Genomic DNA, 9,998 nt, shown 5'->3' on the forward strand with positions numbered 1-9,998 from the left:
GCTACTCCGAGAGAAGCAGTATCTTTTATTTTCACTTAACACCTTCTTACAAAATGCATATAAAAACGACATCAGTTGCATATTATAATTTACCAATATATTTTTAAAATCTTTCTATTCGATTTTTTGTATGAATAATGTGTTTATAGATCAATCAGTTACGAAATTTGTACACTTAAGCAAATTGATATAGGAAACTGAATTTGTGAAAACATATTTGTGGAGTTCAACAGTTAATATATGAACACTCTTGGAAATCCTTAAATTCATTTTTCCATACTAATGATAAGTGTTATTTTTACCTGATGACTGAATAAGTCAGAAAATACCAGAGCATTTCTCTTTTCGTCCATCGTGTAAAATATTATTTTAATCTTACTACGAATCACACGAAGTATTGTAATTTACATTTTACAACGATTTCCACACTATTATTTTACAATTTTTATGTACACTTCTACTGATTTACTATTAATTATCAATAAATACATTCAAAGTATTAAAAGTATTCTAATATATAACAATCTATGTTTATAATTTGAATAAAAATAATATAAAAACAACTAGAAAATTAAACATCTTCGATTCGTAAAAAGTTATACCGAGACAAAATAAAAGTTTGGACTTTACGATATTGAAATAATTGATGCTATGATGTAATTAAAAGTTTTAATTAATTTTTGTTTCTTTATAGTAACATAAAAAATTTACCCTACCTTTTCTCAAATAGAATTGAAGTATTAGTAGTTTCGTCGCAAATACGACATAGAATTTCAAAAATAGTATCACAATTAGTATTGTTTTTTTTTTTAAATTAAAACATTAGATCTAGATTTTTTTCTATCGAAAAAGAAACAAGATAATTTGTAACATCTAAGTAACGCGTGACTAGCATTTCTTCATTTACTTTCGACGTGTAAATTTCTGACATTTCCAAAAGTATAGAAGTATTCTTTCTCATTAATTTAATTTCTAATATCTTCACGTGTCCACATTAATTGTTGTTGCACCCGATTCCTCGGGTTCTGCTGGAATAGTTATACCGCCGGTATCTATACTTTCTTCTTCTTCTCTTGGAATTTTCAAGAAACAATGCATCGTTTCCTCATCTTCTTGTTCTATCGTTGAATTATTTTTCGTTCCGTTTTCTCTCGTTGGCAGTGAACCTTCAAGGTGTTTCGACGGTATTTGTATTGTAATCGTTTGTGATGTACCGTCCGCAGACGTTGAGGAAGACATTAAATTCGCTTCTAAAGTATCGCCAACTTTCGAGAAGGCTCCTAAACAACTATAAATCAATTGTGCCGCTGCAATATTACCGGGAAAAACTTCAACATTTTCACCATCTAAAGAAAACAAGAATTAATACCTGTGGAGGCAATTAGATTTAAGTTTGGACTATACCTTTTTTTTGCATGCTCGTTTTGATTAATCCTTTTTCATGATCTCTAACATGCTGCATGTAACTTTCATTTTTCACAGTTTTAAATGGACATAAATCACATGTAAATAAACCAGATAACAGAGGATGCCTGGACTTTAAATGATTTTTGTAACTACTACTTTGTATTGCAGTATAAGAACAGTGAGGACATTTGTAAGGTCTGAATCCTGCAATAATTATTTGCCCATATAATGTACATGCATACTTATATTATTTAAAACAGGTATTTCTCGTGTAATAGATGCTATTCGAGACAAAGGACTGATATAAAATATAGCAAAATGAAATGTTCAGTTTTCAGCTCTAAATTAATTTGGTTGATCTCAGATATTATTTCAACCAAATTTGTTTCATCTATTTCTTCTTGTATCGTTAATTTTTTGATACCTTCAGGATACATATTATTAGGAACTGCTAATGATTTTGATAGACTTATGAAAAACCGTCTCAAGTGAGGGATACCTGCATTTACTTATTTATAGTGTTATAAAATTATACCCGTGTGTTGCATGATGTGGCGACGCAACGTATTATGGTCTCCTGTCTTATATTCACAAAGGTCGCAGCTAAAGGGTTTGTCTCCCGTATGCTGACGCAAATGCATTTGTAACATTGCTTTTCTAGCACTGGAATGCCCGCAAACATTGCAAACATATGGCCTTAACTTTGAATGCACTGCTTGAATGTGGCTTTTCAGGCATTTAGAGTTTGCGTAGGTTTTTCCACACATGTCGCATTTCTTTGAAGTGTACCAACGCGTTACTTCCAATGTCTTACGATCCAAGTGCATTACTCTATGATTACGCAATTGACTGGCTTGTTTAAAACATTTACCGCATTCAGAACATTCGTACTCTCGTGTCTCGCTGTGTACCCTCATATGGGTCAAGAGCTTCACCATCGTTGCGCTTTTGTATGCTTTACATATTTTACAAGTAAACAAACCTATATCTAGCAAAGAAGTTTTCATTTAGTTACAATGTCTTTTAGAACTGTTATCTTTTAAAATATTGACATCCAATACTAACCAATTTGATGTTTTTTCCATAGATGTAAACTACACTGTCTCCATTTAGTGAATTTCAAATCTCGACATATAGTACATTTAAATGCTGTACCACTTTGGGATTCTGTATGACAAAGAGCATGCTGTTGCATTGTTTCTTCTGTAGCAAATTTGTAAGGGCATCCTCGGTATGAGCACCTTAAAATATAATATTAGCTAAGTAAAAATGCATAGTCCAAGCAGTTTAATAATTCACTTACTTTATATTTCTTTCCATCAATTCAATCATTTTTTTATTAAGCATATACTCAGAACTTAAAGGTTTCTGAATTTTCACTTGACGTTTAATATCATTATTTTCAGCAGTATGTCCCATACACTCATCAAGTAAAGCAGAATCTTTCGAATCATCTGTTATATTTTCTTTGCCACCTTTATTGGAACCTGTATCCGTTAATTGATGATCCTGAAAATGTTTAACTTGTGATTGTAGGAACTGAAGTTTCTTATAGTAAAACGTTTTGTATAATTACGTTTATCATGTGTTCTTTACAATCTTCTATGGAAGGAAAACAATTGGAGCATTCTCCACACATATATAACAATTTTACTTCATCCGTACTTTTAAATTCTTCTTTTATCTGAAAACATAGCCATTGAAATATCACTGATAACATTGCATAAATGTAAAGAATATTTGATATACCCACTTCAACATCGACCTTTGGATTTACATGCGTTTTTTGAAAGTGCTGCAACAATTGTGTTTTATCTTGAGTTGTATAAGTACATATTTTACATTTGAATGCTGTCACAACTTCCACAAAATCATTAGCATTTACATTTTGTTTCTCCACAATGAAATTCTTTTCATTCTCTCCCATAACAACTTCATATTGTTCCTGAGATTGTTCGTCAATGTTCCTAATTACTAAATCTTCATTAGTAATGTACTGAGCATCACAATTATCAATATCTTTAGATAATAAAACTGTTTTGTCTTGCTGTTCATTTTGATCTATAACTTGACTGAAGTCTAATTCTTGCAATTCCCCATTTTGAAATGCATAAACTTGTCCATCTAAGCAAACTAAAGAAACTGATTCTTCCTCTTTTTCTGTTTGAGTATCATCTGTAATATTAATTGCAGTTTGCTCTTCATTACTAGATATAGTTTTTATTAAATCAATAGCTGGATCTGATACTGTTTGCAGGATATATCTAGTACCATTTATTTCATAACTTAAATATGAAGAATCTTCAATGCCTGTTTCTTCATTCATTGTGATAATAATATTTAGTTAACTCATATCTATAGAATTGTTTCATATTCAAATTAAAAGTAACATTTTGTCTGAAATATAAATACATGGAATTATTACAGAATTTTATATGCAATAAAAAATGTAAAATTTTATTCAATTCACTAAGTGGTTATTTTAAACACTGTCACAGATCAAATTTTAATAATAAAACAGGATTCGTATTATATCCTAAAAATGTTTAGAAACACATTCTCGTACAAGTATTAAGTGTATATAGCATGTCATACTGAAATACTAAACTAAATAATCTGAGTCTCTGCTTGCACTAAATTATTTTTACAACTGAAATATTTTATGAAGCATACCAGAGGTGAGTATCCTTATAAAGGCTATGCAATAGAAAAATTATTCGGAATCATATTTCAAAACGGCGGTATTCGTATAAATTAACGAAGAGGTTATCTTAAGGTCGATCATTAGCATGACTTAAAAATATAATTTTCTCAATCATTTTATAAGCAAAGCCTTCACATTTCCGTCAAACGAAAGAGAATTTCCTATACACTGTCATCTTTTGGTGATCAAGCACATTCACAGATGTTCAAATTCGAAAATCATATTTAGCGAATGCAAACTCGCGCGTTGTAAGCGTCTGGTTCGAGATTTCAAACGATACTTTCACGAGAGGAGTTCAATGCTTATTATACTATTAGGAATTAAGAGAATTTTACTTACGACTAAAAAATTTCAGTCAAGTGATGAATAAGAATACTGAAAAAATGACATAAACGTTAAATTTTAAAGCGTTATCCATGAGATCCGTGATATTCCACCATCTTGCGTCACGTGATACTACGAAATCTAGCGTAATCAAATACATTCGCAAGGAATAATATCGCACAGTTCATTTGACAATAATTAAAAAAAAAATGCAAATTTCGATCATTGATTTATTTGCGCGTTATATATTATTTATAATATAGATTCGTATTAGGAATTTTTTATTTAAAAACTGATTTCCCAATATTTTATTGTCAGTACTTGAAACTGAACATAAATGCTATAAAATATTATTTAAATACTCTGTACACAGGTGGATGCTTAAATAATTATAATCTTCGAACGTTTAAGTAATCTTAAATACTACGCATTTATAAAATGAAGTTCAACTTACACTTTACACTAATTTTTCAACGAATGTACATTAGGAGTCCTTTCAGCATTTTGCCTAGCAATTTCAGGAAAGAATTGTGAATTATACTTCTGTTTGATAACAGGTTTAGGAGGAGTCTCAGGAGCCACTACTGGTACCGGATCTCCTCTAATTTTAGCCAACAATGCCTCTGTTCTTAATTTCTCACTCTGTTCTCTCAACAATCGTTCTGCTCTTAATTTTTCAACATCTATACTTGGTCTTTCTCGAATTACTACTTTATCATGGTGCTTATCTTTTTTATGCTTTCTAGATTTTTTATGTTTATGTTTCTTTGATGATCTACTTCTATGATCTGAATCACTATCTTCTAATTCTTCTTTTACCCTTTTTATAGGAACTGGGTCTGTTTTCACTGACTTTACTGAAGAACCAGCTCCCATAATATTCAAATACTTTCTAATATCGTGTATTGGATCATCCAAGGCTTTCTTTTTTGGCTGTACTTCTATATCCTTTTCGCTATCTGGAACTACTTTAGGTAACTCCTCGTACCAATTTCTTTTACCTGTTGCCTCATTAGTATCTTGTCCAAGATAAGTAAGGTAGCCAATCTGCTTTTCGTATTTTTCTTTCTCCTCTTTCTTCTCTTTCTCATGTTCTGCATTAGGTTTATTATAGTCAAGTTTTCCTTCTTCGAGATCAGCAAAGAAGTTAATATGTTCCAATTTGGAAGTAGATGCTTCTTCAAGTTTAGATGAGTCTTCTCGTCCATCGTATTTCGATCTGGCTACTTGTCTTAGAAAATTAATCTTTGCTTCAGTTTCCTAGAACAAATGAAAAATGAGTAAAGTAGAAATAATAATTGTATTTTATCTTAACGCTGATATGTGCTTACAGCTTTTTGAGCTCTTTCTTGTTTGATTCTTTCTTCTTCTGCAGCTTGTGCTTCATCTTTACGCACACGAGCAATATTTTCTTTTGTACGGACATGCCACCTAATAAACATAATTTTTGTGAAATATAGCATTTCAAAGCAATACAATATAAACATTTATACAGATAATTTAATCTTACCTTTTCTTCGGAAGAATATTCATGTTTGGGAAAGTGTAAGTTACTCCTTCTGACGGATGTCAATTTCTTATTGGAAGATGTATTAGGTTAAGTAACTACAATCTTTCTACGCTAATTTACAGAAAACGCTTGAAGATTGAAAAATATATTATTTATATGTATGTAATTTAATGAAATACAATCGTATCGTTTGTATGGAACATTCTCTGCGCATTCCGTTCGTACATTATAACCTTGACAAGTGTTGGTTATTTTGTGTAGTGGCAGCCATTTGTAACACAGTTGCTAACGCTTCAAAACAGAGCGGCTAAGTTTCAGCACGCTTTATCAGATTTCTGAGATATTTTCATATTTATCCTTTGTTCGTGTAAGTAATAACAGTTCATACTTCGAATAAAAATTAAACATGTAATTTTGCATTAACAAGATACTTAATTTCGATAAAAACATGATGATTTGAACACCTAACCTTTACTCTAATCATATATTATAATTGTACATTGTAGTAATGTTAAAGCAACATCTCTTTGATTGATTATTTCAGTGCAAAATTAATTTCTTTTTATGCGGTTGTACTATAAAATTAATGAAATTATTTTTTACAGAATATCAAATAAATCTCCATGATGGCTGCGACAATGCCAATAAATCCAAAACCATTCTTGAATGGTTTGACTGGAAAACCAGTGATGGTAAAACTAAAATGGGGTCATGAATACAAAGGTTACCTTGTATCTGTTGATGGATATATGAATTTGCAATTAGCCAACACTGAGGAACACATAGATGGAAATTGTACTGGAAATCTTGGCGAAGTTTTAATCAGGTGTAATAACGTTATGTATATACGAGGTGTGGAAGAAGAAGATGAAGAAGGAGAAATGAAAGATTAATCTGTACTTATAACTCAATTTAGGTTAATATATTTTATTCTTAAGTTAAGATGACAATGAAATAAAAGTACAATGTTTTTCTAGATTTGTCAGAATTTGTTTTGTTGATGCTATACTTGAATTAGACTTAAATACGTTTTGGAACATTAGTTACAATAGGTTTTGGTCTTGTTCTAAAAATGATTTTCTTTTTCACAATAGCTTTTACAATATACTCAGTTTTCACCTCGGATTCGTCTGTCTCTATATCGGTTCCATTAGGTTCTTTACATAAAACAGCAAATGGTTTTTGAAGCGCAACTTCTTTACCATGTAATACGTGAACACCAATTATTAATATCGGTGTACCAGTATTTGTATAGTGAAGATCTCCGATATATTTGTTCGTAGTATTTGGCGAATCGAATTTTAAATCGCCTTGTAATTCAACGATTCCCCATTCTTCAAGTTCGCCCTCTCTGTAAAATTATAATTAACTTACATATTATTCGATAAGTGAATAGCGTTTTATCATCATAATAAATATAGAAGAACCTTTTAATTGGTATTATCATCTTGCTGGTTTTGGCGGCAAGCGATATTCTGAAAGACAAACTTAAGTCGAATACACAATGGAAATTTGTATCTGTATCTATTCGTCGCCAGAGGACTCTAGCTGCAGCAACTTTCTTATTAGTAGTTTAGGTAACACAGTATAGTAGATTCTACTCCCGCACACCTCCAGGCCGCAGCACGATCCGTTAGCGAAGATTAATATAGAAATTTTCTTTACACCCATTGTCTGTCGATTCAGTATTGAGACAGGCTCTACTGTGGATTGGATGCGTAGTGAAATGGTGGGGATGCGTGTGGCAGTTTAAAGAGTGAGAAAAGCGTGCAGAATCGGTCCTACTATTGCATATGTTCATGAAGGATTTTTTAAAAGTAAACACAAATGATATATTGAAAATTTTTCTTATAATTATTTATATAAATATCTCGAATTTTAATCATTATAATTTAATACAATTATTTTATTTATAGCTATGCGATTTAAGGAAGTAAACAATCAAATAATTTGGATCATGCAATAATATCTAGCAATAAAATACAAGATAACATTCAATATCTGTATTTTATATATAATTTTACTTGCATGTCAAATAATACATAAATCCAAAAATGTCTTTTAAGTGATACTGATTTATAAAAAATTCTTTAACGACATCGCAAGTACAGTGTTAGAAACGCAATTTATATAGCTGTATGTATAGCAGTTTATAATTGGAATAGTATTCATGTGATATTCTTTTTTTATTTACTTACATTTATACCTATGTGCATTTTATATGTTACTGTAGATGTAGAAAGCATATATAGTATATTTTTCTTCAAATATGAAAACAAGTTCATGGGGTTGTTACATTGGTCCTGTGCTTTTATACATAAAAGTGCAGAGGAACAATCCTTTTTGTTTAAAATGAACACCCCCATTTCCATCTAGCAATTCTAGGTAGATTATTTTATATGAGAGAGTGTCGTATACCGGACACACGTTCTCTTCGTCCGTAACACGTATATTCGTATATGCATACGCGAGTATGTTTGTAAGTGAGCGATGTTACAATACAAACCCGCATATCATGTATAAGAATGTTCATATCTACCAGTTAGATCCTATCAGGATTTGTATGTTTTTTGTCATTACTATAAACATTTGATCTAAATATATTATTATACGACATAGATGTTAAAGGAATCGGTTTCAAAGAATTAGCTGCTGATTGTCATTTAGAGGACTACATAGGGCCTTCTATCAAACTAATTTTCATTGTGAAATAATAAATGCTGCGCCCCAGACACATAAGTGTCGCTAAAAATGCACCTAAAATGGAAATAAATTTGTCTAGAGTTATTCAAAAATTTTTACATTAGAATTACTGGATGGTACTTGCCGACATAAACCACATAAATTCCACCATGAGTTTTCACATACATATAGGTTCCAACCTGGAGAAAAAAATAACAGCAATTAGTTCTAATTTAGAGTACAAATTAGGTATTCATTTGTTAATTATACTTGTCTGTTGAGTACTTACAGTCACAGCTATCGCAAATATTAAGGCTATGATTCCAACAATTAAAAATGCAATAGCTCGACTTCTAGCAAAATCTGGACCAACGGAAGATATTTTTCGACAATGTGGACACCGAGCCAAGGCATTGTTTAACGTGTTAAACTAAGGGGCAGAGTATTCATTAAAATTCAAATAGATGTCAGATTTGCATAAGCTACTTACCAAGAATGTATCATGACAGTGAGCACAGCATACTCTACACATTCCAGGCAAACATAAAACAGGTGGTGTAATTGGACTTGGAGCGAGATTAATAATACGTTTACAATTTGGTCTTGGACATGCAATACGTTGTGAGGAGCTTTTACATATTAACAAACAATTACACGGACAACGAACATATTTCTTTCCCGGTGGTGCGTTTCTTATGGGCTACAAAAAATAAATAACATGGTTAGTTTTTGTATGTAGATTTGTAGCACTATGAAAATTATTCTTAAACCTACTGTAGCCTCGTTGCATCGACTACATTTGACAACATGTTGTTCTCTTTTACCAGATATATCTATCATAGCTTGACAAACTCTACATGTAACCATAGGCATGGCACCTTCACATAATGATTCATAGGGTGGAGGTAATTCATTGGGACCGATTGGGCCAACCGTAGTATTAACCGTCACTAGGCTTTCATCTGCAAGATATTATAAACAAGCAATTGGATTAAACGATTTAGTCAATACAAGCCGAGAGAGAAACGATTATTTACCTAAGAATTCAGAACTATGTGAACTGTAATTGTCATGTTCCCTTTTTAATAACGGCTGTCGCTCGCCCTCCTTGCCCTCTACCATGTTGAGCCGTTAATCGCCCAACAATTTATTTAAAGTAGTGTTTGACAGTACTCCCGGTGCACCGATGACAAGGATGACAAAATACAAATTTTTCTGACACCCTCCGCGGCTTTGTCTGTTTCTAGAGCAGCAACCGTTTCACTAAACGGATACAAGCTGCATTAAGATACCGGCGACCTCCGACAGATTAGTTTAGGAATTCTGCGGATGCTCTGTCGTTCTCTCACGTTGGCTGCACTGTTATTCAAT

General features: G+C 31.8%; 5 protein-coding genes across 6 annotated transcripts; 1 reads left to right on the forward strand and 4 right to left on the reverse strand.

The window, feature by feature from the left end:
• Nucleotides 1-510: 510 nt before the first annotated feature.
• LOC144470763 (uncharacterized) lies at nucleotides 511-4,936 on the reverse strand. 2 transcript variants are annotated; one of them, XM_078182273.1, is made up of 9 exons: nucleotides 4,890-4,936; nucleotides 4,451-4,486; nucleotides 3,161-3,804; nucleotides 2,984-3,091; nucleotides 2,711-2,916; nucleotides 2,473-2,648; nucleotides 1,943-2,395; nucleotides 1,405-1,611; nucleotides 511-1,346 (listed from the first exon to the last, which is right to left on the reverse strand). In XM_078182273.1, the coding sequence occupies exons 3-9, from the start codon at nucleotides 3,731-3,733 to the stop codon at nucleotides 982-984; spliced, it is 2,088 nt and encodes a 695-aa protein (XP_078038399.1). In that variant the 5' UTR covers nucleotides 3,734-3,804; nucleotides 4,451-4,486; nucleotides 4,890-4,936; the 3' UTR covers nucleotides 511-981. The 2 variants fall into 2 exon arrangements, with proteins under 2 accessions (XP_078038399.1, XP_078038400.1); XM_078182274.1 differs by lacking the exons at nucleotides 4,451-4,486; nucleotides 4,890-4,936 and adding an exon at nucleotides 4,081-4,425.
• Nucleotides 4,452-6,084, reverse strand: LOC144470764 (leukocyte receptor cluster member 1 homolog). The gene is made up of 3 exons (XM_078182275.1): nucleotides 5,946-6,084; nucleotides 5,767-5,866; nucleotides 4,452-5,695 (listed from the first exon to the last, which is right to left on the reverse strand). The coding sequence occupies exons 1-3, from the start codon at nucleotides 5,966-5,968 to the stop codon at nucleotides 4,898-4,900; spliced, it is 921 nt and encodes a 306-aa protein (XP_078038401.1). The 5' UTR covers nucleotides 5,969-6,084; the 3' UTR covers nucleotides 4,452-4,897.
• A 102-nt stretch (nucleotides 6,085-6,186) lies between these two features.
• On the forward strand, nucleotides 6,187-6,923 carry Smf (small ribonucleoprotein particle protein SmF). The gene is made up of 2 exons (XM_078182277.1): nucleotides 6,187-6,312; nucleotides 6,551-6,923. Exon 2 carries the CDS (start codon nucleotides 6,569-6,571, stop codon nucleotides 6,836-6,838), a length of 270 nt encoding a protein of 89 aa, XP_078038403.1. The 5' UTR covers nucleotides 6,187-6,312; nucleotides 6,551-6,568; the 3' UTR covers nucleotides 6,839-6,923.
• LOC144470765 (chromosome transmission fidelity protein 8 homolog) lies at nucleotides 6,839-7,435 on the reverse strand. Its single transcript, XM_078182276.1, has 2 exons — nucleotides 7,373-7,435; nucleotides 6,839-7,296 (listed from the first exon to the last, which is right to left on the reverse strand). Exons 1-2 carry the CDS (start codon nucleotides 7,390-7,392, stop codon nucleotides 6,966-6,968), a joined length of 351 nt encoding a protein of 116 aa, XP_078038402.1. The 5' UTR covers nucleotides 7,393-7,435; the 3' UTR covers nucleotides 6,839-6,965.
• Nucleotides 7,436-8,112: 677 nt separating this feature from the next.
• LOC144471866 (type 1 phosphatidylinositol 4,5-bisphosphate 4-phosphatase) lies at nucleotides 8,113-9,993 on the reverse strand. The gene is made up of 6 exons (XM_078184423.1): nucleotides 9,665-9,993; nucleotides 9,402-9,589; nucleotides 9,118-9,327; nucleotides 8,917-9,057; nucleotides 8,773-8,827; nucleotides 8,113-8,702 (listed from the first exon to the last, which is right to left on the reverse strand). Exons 1-6 carry the CDS (start codon nucleotides 9,747-9,749, stop codon nucleotides 8,617-8,619), a joined length of 765 nt encoding a protein of 254 aa, XP_078040549.1. The 5' UTR covers nucleotides 9,750-9,993; the 3' UTR covers nucleotides 8,113-8,616.
• Between the last annotated feature and the right edge of the window lie 5 nt (nucleotides 9,994-9,998).

Source organism: Augochlora pura, chromosome 6 (assembly GCF_028453695.1).
Source record: "Augochlora pura isolate Apur16 chromosome 6, APUR_v2.2.1, whole genome shotgun sequence".
NCBI lineage: Eukaryota > Metazoa > Arthropoda > Insecta > Hymenoptera > Halictidae > Augochlora > Augochlora pura.